This window comes from Trichomonas vaginalis, chromosome VI, assembly GCF_026262505.1.
Source record: "Trichomonas vaginalis G3 chromosome VI, whole genome shotgun sequence".
Lineage (NCBI taxonomy): Eukaryota > Parabasalia > Trichomonadida > Trichomonadidae > Trichomonas > Trichomonas vaginalis.
Genome location: NC_067208.1, coordinates 15,751,647 through 15,766,020, shown reverse-complemented (window position 1 = coordinate 15,766,020; position 14,374 = coordinate 15,751,647). Strand labels below are relative to the sequence as shown.

The following is a 14,374-nucleotide window of genomic DNA, read 5'->3' as shown; positions in this document are numbered from 1 at the left end:
TACTCTTAGAACCACTCGAGGTTCTCCTTACGGTTGTTGAGCTTGTCACCGTCAATGTGTCTGACCTTCGTCCTCTTGTTTGGATTTGGAACCCATTGAATTGCGACAAGCTTGCCCATGGAGATTGAACCGTAATTCCGAAGGGTAAGGTTCAAGTGTCCCAAGTTGTTGAGAACTGGGGTAAGAACCTTGCCGGTCTCCTTGTTGCGGATTTGGTATGGGTAGGGTTGGGAAATTTCGTAAGTGTCATCGGCAACAAGGGTTGCCCAAACTTCCTCTTCTTCGTGTTTCTCTTCTTCCTCTTCTTCCTCTTCCTCTTCTTCGTGTTTCTCTTCTTCCTCGACAATTCCTTCGGCAATTCTGTGTTCACGAAGTACGGTGTTGGAGGTTCTGTCCTTTCCGAGTACCTTCCAGATGGCGTCTATCTCTTCGAAGAAACGGTAGATGAGTCTGGCAAGGTCTCGGTTCTCTCTCGCGTAAATGCGCAAGGTTTCCGTCAAATCGTTCAGGACTTTCTCATTGGAAGCTTGGTTCATGAGGAACTCACCTTTAAGTCCCTTCATCTCTTCCATAAGACTACTTTGGAGAGTCTTAACGGTGTTTGTCAGATGAGCTTTCAAATTCAAAATTTGAATTTGAACTGGGCGCTTGTCTGGCAACATTGAAAGGACATCTTCCATTGTGTTCGGCTTCGGTGCTTGTTCGGACATCGAAAAAATGAAGTGGTTTGAGAATGACGGTTTTACTTCAAAAAGCTTGTTATGACGGTTAAGTCATACAACAAGTTTAAAATAATATCTTGTTCTTCTTCTGAACGTTTGTTGTCTCTTCCGATAAAAGTTTCGAACATGAGAACCAAAAAACGTTTTTTGAGATTGCGGAAGAGTTCAGGCAAACGTTCATATTCTGGATATGTTGGGAGCAGTTCAAAACATCTGAGCTGACTTTCGGACAAAATTGGGACAATGTCAGAAAATTCATCTTTGGTCGGACTGCTTGAAGGTAAGTCCCTTACATGTAAGTAGCTCTGGTAAAGTCTTCTCATTTCTGCTAACTTTTGGAGTATAGCTTCGTAGTTTAGAAGTTTTAATTTTAATTGTCTTATTCCACTCTTTACTTCTAAACGGTAAGTATCCATGAGGTCAAGAGTAGCTTTGGTAGCTTTAAGTGGAGCTATTTGTTCCTTGACTTCTGCAATTTTGGTTGCAATTGTGGTTTGAGCTCCTTCAAGTTCGCCGTCTATGTCGTTCTCAACACCTTCAACCATAGCTTGAAACTCTTCATCGGTCCATTGAGTTTGGTGTGGGACGAATTTAACTTGCTTCATTCAAAAAATGAAAAAAATGTTTTTACTCAAAGCGTGCCATGTATATGGCTATAAGAAACTTACCAGAAGGCTTCTTCTTCACATGAGTCTTCGGCAACTTGAGAGTTCTTGTTGGAGTTGGGTCTGGAATTTCAATTCTCTCTCGAGCGCAACAACAGATGTCAGAATAACATTCCCCACTGTCTTTCTTGCCACCATAAATTGTGTATTGACCGAACTTGCATTTGCAGGAAGACCGGTCAATACAAGGTTCACAGTTGAAATAGTTGTACACAAACCTGTTGAGTACGAGTGTGAGTAAAAACATAAAAAAAGTGAAGTTAAAATGAGATGTTTACTGAATTGGTTGGATGTCGCCTTCTGAGGTTATGAAGAACGGCTGTCCAGAGTAGTGAAGTAGTGCTCTGAGAATTTGTGTAATTCGTGGAATTGGGCTCTCACGATATGGAAGTAGTATCCAAGGACGTTTCATGAAGAACTTCAAGAGGGCTTCTTTCTTCACATCCTTAATATCATCGAATGCAGTGCCTTCTGGAACTTGAATTGCAACACCTGTTTCAATTTCCAACTTTAAGACACTATTCTTGGACAACCAGAAGCCAATGGACTTGCTTGGTTTGCACTTGCTGAGATATTCCTTCACGGTTTCATTTACCTCAATTAGATAAATTGCTTCGTCTAAGGGGTCAAGCTCCATACTGAGTCAGTACAATATTGTACTTTTTCAAGACAATGTTGTACTTTTTCAAGACAATGTTGTACTTTTTCAAGACAATGTTGTACTTTTTCAAGACAATGTTGTACTTTTTCAGAACAATGTTGTATAAATTCAGTACAATGTCTCTCAAATTTGAGTACGGCTGTACTTTTTCAGAACAAGTCTTGAACTTTTTCAGAACAATGTTGTACTTTTTCAGAACAATGTTGTACTTTTTCAGAACAATGTTGTACTTTTTCAAGACAATGTTGTACTTTTTCAAGACAATGTTGTACTTTTTCAAGACAATATTGTACTTTTTCAAGACAATATTGTACTTTTTCAAGACAATATTATATTGTTTCAGAACAAAGACGGTTAAGACACAAACGAATGTCCGACGTCCCACCTACTGAACCCGTTCCACAGCCAGAAGAACAGCATGCTCCAGCACCACAACAGGTTCCACCTCCACAAGGCTCCCCACAGCAACCTCAGTTCCAACAAGGACCTCCGAATTACTACCAATTTCCACCTCAAGGTTACTACCCACCACAAGGCTTTCCAAACTACCCACCACAAGGCTTTCCAAACTACCCTCCTCAACCCATGCCTTACTTCCCTAACCCTTGGATGTTCATGTCAAACCCTCCACCCCAATTCAAATTCCAATCTCAGTCCAAGAGAGACCAAGAGTTCGAAGAAGGTCTGAACCGTTTACGCAAAGAGTATGCCACAGCCCCTATGGAAGAAGACAGGCTCTCACTCTCTTCCCTCAAATCGACCGATTCGACTCGTACCACAGATTCGGTTCGTGACCGTGAAGACTACCTCAAGCAGTCTGAGAGACTCTTCATCCTACAACCATTTACAACTGGAGCTCTCAAGAACATGCGCAATTACGAAGGTCAGACACCAGCTGGAGACCGTAAAACAGACGTACTCGCAAGAGCAGTCCAACTGGTCAAGACAAAGACCGAGATAGTCGACTTCATTCTTGCAGCTTGCCCATACAAGTAAAAAAATAAACAATTACGAGTTAAACTTTTTATTCTTTCTTTTCTGAGTTGTTTAGAGCTGGTTTCTCTTGTAGAAACCTTTCGTACTCTTCCATGGTCATGTAATTGCGAATTTGGTACGCAATTCCAGGTTCGTTGTTTTTGAACCTTACGTATGTAACGCTTCCATCCTCCTCAGGGAAGTAAGCTGCTAACATCTGACCAAGTTTTCTCGGTGACTCGGAGCTCATAAAAATGTCACTTTTTAAACGTTAAGTTTTTAGTCTTATTTTACCCTTTGTTTACCCTTTGTTTGTCAAGGTAGTATTGGAGTGCAATTTCTCCAAATTCTCTGTGTCGGAGTTCTTCAGCATTTTCCAAGGTGTGCCTGGAGAACTCAAAGAAGTTGTCAAGAAGATACTGCCATGCTGCTCTTCTGAGTTCGTCGGTATTTTGGAAGTGTTGCACCTTCGAGTCTTCGGACATGAAAAAATAACACTTTTTCAGCAAAAATAATGTTTATGTTAGAATGTTAGATCTAACATGTTTTCTAACACGTTTTCTAACATGGTCTAAAACTCTTGAATTTTCATGAGTTTTCCCGAAATAAAAAATAAAGTTGGTTTTTTTAAAAAAATATTTTTTTATTTTGTATAAAAAATATGATTTCAACAATCGGCACAACAACAGTTCAAACAACTACAGCACCAAACTCGTTAGTTATGAATCCAACATCTATGTTGGTAGAGATGAAAAACTTCATTCCTTCTTCATATACTTTCGAAACAAAAATCCAGAAGATAAAGCAAGAACTTTTAACAAGTAATTTAGACTGTAGTGCGAAAGATGAAACAAATGAACAGTATCTTTATGAAATGCAGGACATTATTGACCATTTACCCAAATTGCCTGAAATCCAACAACAAAAACTCACTATTCCTGAATTCGACGAAATTGAAGTTAAAGTTACTGACTCAGTAGAAATAAAGAAGTTCATACGAAAGGTAAACTATGAGTTTCTAGGATTTCATTGCAACCATAAGGTTATGGACAAAGATTGCGACATGGTATATAAGAACATCTCTGACCTTTACAAATCCGAAGAATTTAAGACCTACGACAACTTTGTTTCATTAGTTGCAAAATGTGTTTGGGAAATAAGAGATAAAGATAGAAGAGGTAAGGTATGGAACGAACAAATAAGACCCGCTATGTTCGAGATGAAGAGAGCAATTGACGCCTTAGTTGTTTTAGCAGGTAAGGTTTCAGAATATAACGCAAAAATGAACCCGCAATGTTCTAAATGTAAAGCAGCAATGAGGAAATATAACTACTCAGTCAAAGAGATAGAAAGAATGAGAAACGACTATGCAGACTTAAAGAAAGAAGCAGAAAAGCCAGCAGAAGATAAAATGAACATGTTAGCATTTCTGAACAAAAACTATCCAACTGCTGACGATTTCCTTCTATCTGACGTCAAGAAGAAGTATAAAGAAACTTTCGGTATCGTTAAAACATTCGATGTACTGACAGAAGAAATAGAAGCTACGAAATTGTTTAGAGTCATGAACCATCGCAACATATACCATGTAAAACGCTTGTAAATAGTTATGTTAGAAAACATGTTAGAAAACATGTTAGATCTAACATTCTAACATAAACATTATTTTTATTGAATTCCGTATGAAATTTCATGAATTTTGTATGTTTTAGACCATGTTAGAAAACATGTTAGAAAACATGTTAGATCTAACATTCTAACATAAACATTATTTTTATTGAATTCCGTATGAAATTTCATGAAGAACAGCGAGTAGTGAAAAAACCCTGGTCGCCAAAACTCTTTATTTTTCAAGCTTGACTTTTTACAATTTGAACTTTGTTTGCGTAGATATGAATTCTGAAAGAAGTATGAGGGTCTTGTATGACTTTGTACTTCTCCCATAGTTCATGTCTGTCAAACTTACCTGCCATGGACTCTTTCATAAGTTCCATGAAATCGTCTTCGGACAATCCAGGGAAAAGTATGATATCAGTAAGTATTCTCTTTACATCCTTACTTAAACTCTTGGCTGTCTGTACACAAATGACAACTGAAATGTTAAAGTGTCTGAGCTTCTTGAGAATTCGACACATGTCTTGTTCTCTGTTCTTTAACAAAGGATGAGAAGCAAAGTCATCTAAGATAAGAAGACATCTATGAGGGTAAGTCTTCCAATCGTAAGATTGCAATTTCTTCGAAATGTATTCTATCTCTTTCTGTTTGTTTCTGAAGTGTTTCTTCTCTAATATTCTCTGCATTTCCTCATTTGGGTCTTTAAACTTCGAATTGACATACTCATTTATAGCATTGTACTTCAAAACTCTTCTTTGGTACTTCTTTATCCAATCTAACAACTCAGAGTCTTTTATACATACTAACTTAGACTTCTTTATAATATCTTTGAACGAATTGACGGTTTGGTCAAATTGACCAGAAGTACTACAAATGACAACTAACTCATAGAATGGGTTCTTCTCATCTAGTTCTTGTTGTTGTGCAGCCATTTTAAGATAAGTGAAAGTCTTACCCGACCCAGGTGGTGCAATTAGACCTGTTATACCATTCTGAGCAAATAAGAACTTGTCATGTATAGGCTTTATCTGAGCATTTTCTAACTTCCTCTTGTTCTTGTTTAAAACATTCTCAAATTTCTTGTCAATGTCAGCAAACTTTTTTTCTAACATATTTTTAGAAAAATTAAAAAAAATTTTATCTTTTTTTTTATGTCTAGCGATTTCGCTATCTATATTCGAGACAAACTTTTCGACAGCAAAACATCTGTCGACCATAAAATCTTACATAGTGTCAACAAGAAAGGTGAATTTGTTCTAAAGTTCTGTTTCTGGGAATATGACAAGAACCATAAAACATTAAGCAGAGAAGTCTTTAAGTTTGTCAATGACAGACTTGTTGACAGAGATGACGCCGATTGGAAAGATGAAGTCCAACAAAAGTTCTTAGAATGCAAAGAAGACACATGCGCTGTTCTTGAAGATGAAATAGAAAACAGAATAGAAGAGCTATTAAAGGACAAAGACCTTTTACATAAATATGGTTGCGCCAAATTTGACATAACTCCACCAGAGAAGAAGAAGAAGAAGAGAGAAAAGAAAGAAAAGAAAGTAGAAGAAGAGAAGAAAGAGCCAGAGCCAGAGCCAGAGAAAAAGAAATTTGACATGTAAAAATAAAATTTTATTTTTAGAACATTTCTGGGTCAATGTCAATGTTCTCTTCCTCTTTAGGAGCAAACACTGGTTTAGACTCTAAAATCTTTTTACCCAATTTACCTTGAACTTCAACTATCTTAGACTCATAATATTCATAGTCGTCTGCTTTCTTTGGTTCATAAGGTATAACAAGTTTGTATGCTTTGCCTTCTTTAAGGTTTGAAAACCTTCTGTCAAAATTTTCTTTGACTGCTAACAAACCTTCTATGTCTAAGTCTTCAAATTTCGCACCATTTTTAGTCACAATAGCAAACTTAACTGGTTCGATGTTCCAAACTTTGTCAAATGTAGACTTTTCAAAATGGTAGAAGTAAACATTCAAATAAGCGAATGGGTCTAGTTCTTCTTTGACTTCTGTCATGTACTTGTTGACTGAAATATATTTCGTCATCTTTTCTATCGGATAAAAAAATATTTTTTTTTAAAACGTTTTAAAATGGTATGCCATATAGCTTCTTGAATTTGTTAAGAAATAGTCTAACGTATTTTCCATCTGTATCTCTAGCGTATACATAAGCATAGTCTGCCTTAGTAAAACATACTTGTAATTTTCTATAGTTTACGCCGGTATAAAAGTAGAAAGAGTCCTGTTCTTCGCTGTAGTAGTAAAACTCAAACGTATGCTTGCCATAGTCTGTAATTTCAATTGCTTCATCTTCTAGTTCGTCGACAAATTCGAATACTATATCTCCAAATTTGCTTTTGTTCTTATTGTTTTCAGAACCAGTGACCCAACGTAAGTTTTCAAGTCTATTGTCGTTTCTTATACGGTTTATATGGTCTACAAAAGGTAAATTGTTAGGATTCAGTATAAAATGAGTTGCAATGACAACATGTTTAAGATAGTGTTTTCCACCCATCTTCATATCAGCATATCCGTCATTTCGCTCCCATTCGCTTAAAACTCTTTTTGTCTTTTTGTTTCTGACTTCAAATGACTCACAACAGTGAATTTCATATTTCTCATCTAACAAACAAGTTTCCCAACGGTCTTCTCCAACAAACTCAGCGTACATTTCAAATAAAATAAAAATATTTTTTTTTAAAATTTACTCAGAAAAAATTTTCTTTGTATATACACCATTCTGAACATCTAAAAGACTTTTGACATTTGCCAAGAATGTTCGTTTAGACGCTGTCATATAACCATATTCTTGACAATATTGTTTATACGAATCGTACAATGACCTTTCATCTAAACACTCAAAGTCAGTTTCATCTATGAACAGTTCATATACACTCTTGTTTGCTTCTAACAATGTTTGTCTCTCTTCGGTATGTGGAATTTGTCTTGGATTGAACTTTGAAATATCTAATGTCATAAAATATGAGAACAAGTGGTTGTAAAAGTCAGTGTCAAAGTTTCTGCTAAGTCGTCAAAATATTCTGTATCTTGCATATGAGAATCTGACGTTCTGACAACTACATATCTTCTGTCAGAACTTTCTAACTTCATCGGAACAGCATTGTTTGAAACCATAATGAAGTTTGCAACATTTTCACAAACTCTTTGGTCTTTATATTTTCTTTCAACAACTCCAACTTTGTCTGTTATAAGACTCTTCAAAGCATCTGAGTTCAAAACTTTTGTTGTATCTATACTTTGAAGTTCATTACATACTATAAGTTTCATATTCTCTATTGAGAGTTAAACTTGCCACAGATGTTTTCTAAGTTTGTCATATTCGGATTCGAATAGCCCTCTAACAGTTTGCAAAATATCTGTAAAGAAAGTGTTCTTACCTGTTCCTTGTTTTCCAATTATGATGAGAGCAGTTTCATTTTTAGCACTTGGATGTTGTAAGATGTTTGCAAACCAACATAAGATATACTCATAGACTCTTTCGTTTCCATTGCATATAATTTCTTTGACATGGTCTAACCAAGCTTCTATAACATTTTCTTTCCATTCTACTTGTTCGTATTTATATCCAGTGAAGATAGAATAGAAGTTTGGAGATGGTGTATAGAACTTTATACCACGAACTGAAAAATCTTCTAACTTTGACAATAAGATATCCCAAGCATCTAACATCTTCATACCAACTTGTACGACTTTTATTTTCTTAAGTTTCTGTCTACATTCTTGTTCTGAAACTATTGTTGCTCTTGGTTTGTTAAAGACAACATCCCATTCTTTCATGACATAACATTCTGGGGCAGAGTCGACATAAATGACTAAACGTTTCAAATTCTCGACTGCTTTGTTATAGTCTCTAAATGGACACATATTTCTGAACGCTTGGAAGTCATAAAAATCTGAAACGTCTATTCTGTACATTTTTATAAAAATAAAAAAAATATTTTTTTTATTCTTGACTTTGTTGTTGCATTTGTTCCATTTGTTGCATTTGTTGCATTTGTTGTTCTTGAGCTATTTGTTGTTGAAGTTGTTCTTGTAGTACAATACTTTCACCAGTTGCATCTTCCAATTCGAAACTTTCTGCCGTCATTGACAAATACATAGGACATAAAAGTTTTACAGGAACAAAGTTTGCGTCAACTAAGGTTAAGTTTATGTTTGCTAAAGTGTTTGAGTTTACTAAAGCTGAAAACTCTGCATTCGAATGAACAATAGGCAAACCAGCAGAGAAAGTGTTGTTTATACGCATGAGTATCTTTTGGTCATAGTAGTTTCTGTCGACATTCGAATAGCACTTTGAACCTAAGTTTGAAACAATATATAAAATAGGTGTACTTAAAGTCAATGGAACAGACAAACCTTGTATGACACCTTTTCCTGTTATAGGAAACTGTTGGTAGTAAAAACCAGATATAAGTTTTGTATTATAGCTCATATCGTTTATACTAAACTCAGTCGGACATCCAAACATAATGAAACCTGCTCTAGTTGCAGCACATGTTACATCCGTCCTTAAAGTATTAAATAAGTCAACAAAACCTGTTGGTGGTATATCTGAGTAAGTATCTTCAAAGAAGTATTTTTTACCATTCACAACAACAAAGTCTTCTGGTGTCAAAAGAGCAAAACAGGCTTTAGTCGTCATCGTGTTTAAGGTCAGTTTACAATATCGTCCTTGAGGACTTTGTAAGTTTGTTGTTATAGAATTATATGACTCAGGGTTTTTAGTCGTAATAGTATAAACCACTATGTCTTCTGCCATTTACTTAGCAAGTAAATTTTAATGAAATGTTGTGGTCGTCAAATATTTTTATGACGTCTGGGAAACTATATTTTAAGTTCAACGTTTCACCTCCTTTCATAACGTATATCTTGTCAATGACATTATATGAAACACCACAGCAAGCAATGTCGGGTTCTATTTCTTTGATGTTTATATCGTCTGCCTCTGTCAAAAGTTTCAATAGTTCTTTCAAAATTTCATGAGGTGCGATGACATATGAGTTCACTTTTACAGGGTTGTGTTCGACCAAGTTTAACATTATACCCAAAGCTTGACAAATCTTCTCCTGAGTTTTAAGTTTGTCTTTAAGTTGTTGGTAGTCGTTTCGAATATCTGCAACAGAACTTAAGTCTCTGCTAACTTCAGGGTATGTTGGTTGTTCTTTTACAGGAACTATTGTTATACCATCTTCGTCTTCGTATGGTTTCCCCACTTCAACATCTCTTTCTTTGACATTGACAACAACACTTTGACTGTTTGTTTGAGTTGGTGAATTTAACTTCACATCTGCCACCGCCATTAAACCTTTTGAAACACTTACGCTTCTATTTTTCGGAAATGACATTTTACTTAGAATAAAAAGATGGACGTATTCGAGTATCTCTTCGAATTGAAGCAGAACAAAGTTTACACACACAAACAATACAAATACATTGACAGAATAGTTCTTTATACAAACAATGGTAAATGTTATAGAATAGCAGTCTTTGCTGAACCAAAATATTTTCATAAAGCAAAGAAAGTTGGTATAACTGAAATGGTGAAAGTTCTTGAAGCAGACAAAAATATAACAACAAAACTGACCGATATTTCTAAAGGTAAGTTTATAATACAATACTATGTCAAAACTGGCGTACTGTCAATATTTGACGGAGAGAAGTCAGTTCAAGAACAACTTACTGACCTGCTGCCAAAATCTGCTCGATGGAAGCTGTCGTTATGCCAATCTGAGGAGCCCCAGCAGGTTTCATCGAACGAATCTTCAAAAGAGCATCTTCCGTGAAAAGTGCTATTGGTTTTGTAAACTTCTTTGCTTTCAATTCATCTGGACCGTCTCTGTCACCAGTATATTGTATTTGAACTGTACCAACAGTTGAAATACCACCCATAAAGTCTTCTGAGTCAGCAAATGGAATGCCAAGCCAAAAGTTTGAACGGTCTCCATTTGTATATTGAGTTTTTTGACCTCCTGTATGAGTCCATACTTTCACATATGGCATAATAGAACTTTGCATTTCAGGGTTAATGGTTGTTGTGAAGTTGTTGTTAAAGTTCATAGCATCTAATGTCAAGTTGTATGACCTCATATCCTCAACTGTAGAATATTCTTCTCTTGGATATATTTGCCATCTATGTTTATATGGTATTTAATACCAGGGTTGTAGAAGCAAGAATAGTCATTTATAGTTCGTCTGAACAGTACAAACATAGTATCTGCATGTTTCATTGCAGTTGTTAAAGCAATATCTGTTCTTGCACCTGGGTCAGCACTTTGGTTTCCAACTTCACCTGCAAAGTCTTTGACAGATATTTGGTGTATAGGGAACATAAGTGGAACTGCAATATATTTGGCAGCTAAAGCATTTGAAATATCTGGGTCCAACATATAGACTGCAAGTCTGCTTTCTATTCTCTTGCATTCAAATTTTTCGCATGTGAACTTAACTGGGTCCCAAGCATCTCCAGCAGCATTGAAATAATAGTTTACTTCAGTGTTGAGGTTTGAGAAACCAAAGTCTAAGTCAACTTTGTTTTGCAAAAGTCGGCGAATGACATTTTATTTGTTCCCACTACTTCTGTAAGAGTGAATGGGTCTTGTGTTGGTGCAATGACTAAGTTATTTTTGCTTGGAGTAAGTTCGATAGAAATTTTTCCTGCCCAGTTTGGCAAGTATCTTAAAAACCTGAAGATGAGGAAAGATGACAAAGGAACTCTAAGTTTCAGTTTTACTTTGGTTACTGCTGCTGCAGTTTGTCCAGAAAGGTTAACATAAACTCCTGGAACGTTAGGGTCAAGTCTTCTTATTTTCTCAATAGTTGCATACTGGTCTGTTTGTTCTCTAGCTTGTGGTTGTACTGAGTTTCTCAAAGCGAACCATTCATAGTTTGCCCATGTTACTGTTTGAACTAAGTCAGAGTTAGAATATATCTTATATCCCATGAAAACTTCTGGAGCATATTGGTATCCGACATAGAAAATTCCATTGCAACCTTTCTTGTCAGACAACTTGGCAGAAGGTTTTATTTCAATGTCTTGTTCCACGTATAAGAAAGAGTTGTCAATAGAAATTATATGAAACCTGTCGCAAGCAATATCTACTGTTGTTGAAGAACCTTCTCCAAACTCACCTACGTTTCCATAAGAAACAGCAGTTGTATATTCGTAAGTTCCAGGAACTATTTCTGACCTTCTAATGGCATTGTCGCATTCGTTATACCATTCGGAAACATTTCCATTCATGGCATCCAAAACTGTTGGCGTTATATTCTGAGCGGCGTACATTTCATATGAGTAAAAATATAGAATAGTTGGATTTATATGTCATAATAGAACCCACTCCGACCAAGCTTTACTTTCTTCCTGACTGAGTTTTTTAACTCTTCTTTTTCCTTCATTGCCCTCTGCTTGAAGTTGTTGCATCTTTGCATTATGTTCATCTAGTATGTTGCAAATTTCCCATGTCCTTTTTGCCTTTTGGCTCTGGTCGCCCATCTCAGGTAACCTATATCCTAGAAAGAGTTTGTCATAGTCTGTATTTGAGTCTTCGCGTATTGTTTGCATGACTCTCTTCCTGAGTTTCAGGTTCAAGCTCTTCAAACAGTGCCTGTCCATATGGAATAAGCTCGTTTCCAAATATATGTTTTTGTAGCCATTCTGGTTTTCTTTCCATGTTACCAACAATATCTTTTGTGAATGGGAAAGCTTTACCCAATCTTTCAGTCTTCGTCATTTATTTCTGTAGTTGGTTTTATTTTGTCAAGGAACATGTTTTTCAATACTAACATTTCATTTGGTACTGTCCATTTGAGTTTTCTTAAATATTCATCCCTTCTCGTTCATTGTCTGCAAAGTAAGTTTTTATGACATTTTGTAAACTTTCGTTTGCAAGGTCATGTACAATAGGTTCTCTTCCTTCTCTCTCCCTAACTTTCTTTCTAAACTCTTCACCAAATATACCATCTCTATGGTTCTGTGTAGTTCTTTGAGATAAATGTTCTAGAACGTCAGGTGTTATATTTCCATCAGCCATGTTCATTTCATACTGGTCCAAAATATCTGCATCTTTCATATCTTTCAATGGCATTAAAGCCGCGCTGAAAATACCAGCTATATCTCGTTCACCATTCGCTTCCATTGCGTCTACAACTTCTTGGAATTGAGGTTGTAAGTTTATGAACCACCTATCCGAATTAGCTTTATGACCCCATCTCATTGTAGTTCCATCGTCTGCAGAAACAAAAGTAGGTTTGTTTCCATATTGGTTAGGTTCTGAATGAACTTTAAACAATGTTTCATTTCTATATGTTTTCTTGAAATTTAACCTTTTATTTCACCGAGTTCATCCGAAGATTGAACGTTAAATGCTCGTAAGTAAAAAGGGTTGTTGTATTTGTGTACATTTTTTTCAGTCTTCCATTCTATGCTGAATATTTTCATCTGGTGTTGGAGTCTTTTGTATGTCGGCAAACATTTTTCGATATTCTTCTACTATGTCAGCCGAATCTTTCTTAGACTCTTGGAAAGATTCCATATTCACCTCATGCTCTTGTTGAGGGTCAAGATTTTTCGGCTGTTCCAAATCTTCATCTAGTTCTGTGAAGTTAGTTTCCAAAGGAGTGACTTTTCGTTTCCTTCAGGCTCTTCTAGCTGTTGTTGCTGAACTATTTCTTCCATGTCTGGTTGTATCTGAACTTCTTCCTGTGGAGTTTCTTGTACCTCATCTGCTGGCATTTCATATATTCCGAGACCGTTTTAACAATTTCCCTATCTACGTCATCCGCATTCATAAGCTTTTGTTCTTTCGTTCCGTCTCTATTTTTTACGCGTTTCATGACGAAAGTTTATTGTCATTTAGCTCTGACATCAAATATCTCGGAGTAAATTCGTTCATGTCATTTGGATGATATGCTATTAAATCATATCCCTTAGCGAGCTTGTATTTTCCAGGTTTGAATTATATCCCATTTGGTGTACTCGGGGTTTCCCCCTAAAAGTAAAAAATTTTTTTACTCGTTTTTAGAACCACTCGAGGTTCTCCTTTACGGTTGTTGAGCTTGTCACGTCAATGTGTCTGACCTTCGTCGTTTTTTCTGGATTTGGAACCCATTGAACGAACAAGCGCTTGCCCATGAATTGAACCCGATCCGAAGGTTAAGGCTCAAGTGTCCCAAGTTGTTAGAGGACTGGGGGTAGAGAACGCTTGGCCGTCTCCTTCGTTGCGGGATTGTATTGGGTAGGGTTGGGAAATTTCGATAACGCATCGGCAACAAGGGTGCCCAAACTTCCTTATCTTCGTGTTTCTCTTGCTTCCTCTTTCTTCTCGTTTTCCTCTTCTTCTCTCTGAAATTACCTTCTTCAATTTGGTACTTCACGGAATTACGTGTTGGAGCTGTTCTGTCCTGTTCCGAGTACCTTCCAGATCGGCGTCTATTCTTCGAAGAAAACGTTAGATGAGTCTGGCAAGGTCTCGTTCTCTCTCCGTAAATTTGCGCAAGGTTTCCGCAAAATCTTCAGATTTGGGCTCATTGGAGCTTGGTTTCATGAGGACCATCGCTTGAGCTTGGTCATCTCTTCATAAGACTTACCTTGGAGAGTTTTAATACGCGATGTGTCAGATGAGCTTTTCAAGACAATTAATTTGATATTTGTACTGGGCGCTTGTCTTGGACAACATTGAAAAGGACATACTGCCATTCGTGTTTCGGCTCTTTCGGGG

General features: G+C 36.5%; 9 protein-coding genes and 1 pseudogene across 10 annotated transcripts, besides 1 other annotated feature; 3 read left to right on the top strand and 7 right to left on the bottom strand.

Annotated features, from left to right (window-relative positions):
- Positions 1-11,886: part of a mobile genetic element that runs on past the window's edge.
- Positions 6-572, bottom strand: TVAGG3_0872280 (MazG nucleotide pyrophosphohydrolase domain-containing protein; the record flags this gene model as incomplete). Its single annotated transcript, XM_051250105.1, has 1 exon — positions 6-572. One exon carries the CDS (start codon positions 570-572, stop codon positions 6-8), a length of 567 nt encoding a protein of 188 aa, XP_051085580.1.
- On the top strand, positions 2,418-3,044 carry TVAGG3_0872270 (uncharacterized protein; the record flags this gene model as incomplete). The annotated part of the gene is made up of 1 exon (XM_051250104.1): positions 2,418-3,044. One exon carries the CDS (start codon positions 2,418-2,420, stop codon positions 3,042-3,044), a length of 627 nt encoding a protein of 208 aa, XP_051085579.1.
- TVAGG3_0872260 (uncharacterized protein) lies at positions 3,073-3,273 on the bottom strand (the record flags this gene model as incomplete). The annotated part of the gene is made up of 1 exon (XM_051250103.1): positions 3,073-3,273. The coding sequence occupies one exon, from the start codon at positions 3,271-3,273 to the stop codon at positions 3,073-3,075; it is 201 nt and encodes a 66-aa protein (XP_051085578.1).
- TVAGG3_0872250 (organellar and viral DNA polymerase type B) lies at positions 4,306-4,626 on the top strand (the record flags this gene model as incomplete). Its single annotated transcript, XM_051250102.1, has 1 exon — positions 4,306-4,626. One exon carries the CDS (start codon positions 4,306-4,308, stop codon positions 4,624-4,626), a length of 321 nt encoding a protein of 106 aa, XP_051085577.1.
- On the bottom strand, positions 4,874-5,323 carry TVAGG3_0872240 (protein of unknown function, DUF4106 family; the record flags this gene model as incomplete). The annotated part of the gene is made up of 1 exon (XM_051250101.1): positions 4,874-5,323. The coding sequence occupies one exon, from the start codon at positions 5,321-5,323 to the stop codon at positions 4,874-4,876; it is 450 nt and encodes a 149-aa protein (XP_051085576.1).
- Positions 5,339-5,749, bottom strand: TVAGG3_0872230 (P-loop containing nucleoside triphosphate hydrolases family; the record flags this gene model as incomplete). Its single annotated transcript, XM_051250100.1, has 1 exon — positions 5,339-5,749. A coding segment is annotated over one exon (411 nt), but the record flags the coding sequence as incomplete, so codon positions are not given.
- Positions 5,924-6,247, top strand: TVAGG3_0872220 (uncharacterized protein; the record flags this gene model as incomplete). Its single annotated transcript, XM_051250099.1, has 1 exon — positions 5,924-6,247. A coding segment is annotated over one exon (324 nt), but the record flags the coding sequence as incomplete, so codon positions are not given.
- TVAGG3_0872210 (protein of unknown function, DUF4108 family) lies at positions 6,264-6,683 on the bottom strand (the record flags this gene model as incomplete). The annotated part of the gene is made up of 1 exon (XM_051250098.1): positions 6,264-6,683. One exon carries the CDS (start codon positions 6,681-6,683, stop codon positions 6,264-6,266), a length of 420 nt encoding a protein of 139 aa, XP_051085573.1.
- On the bottom strand, positions 6,805-7,308 carry TVAGG3_0872200 (His-Me finger endonucleases family; the record flags this gene model as incomplete). The annotated part of the gene is made up of 1 exon (XM_051250097.1): positions 6,805-7,308. A coding segment is annotated over one exon (504 nt), but the record flags the coding sequence as incomplete, so codon positions are not given.
- TVAGG3_0872190 lies at positions 7,810-8,573 on the bottom strand (annotated as a pseudogene). The gene has a single exon. A coding segment is annotated over exon 1 (764 nt).
- Positions 11,887-14,374: the final 2,488 nt, after the last annotated feature.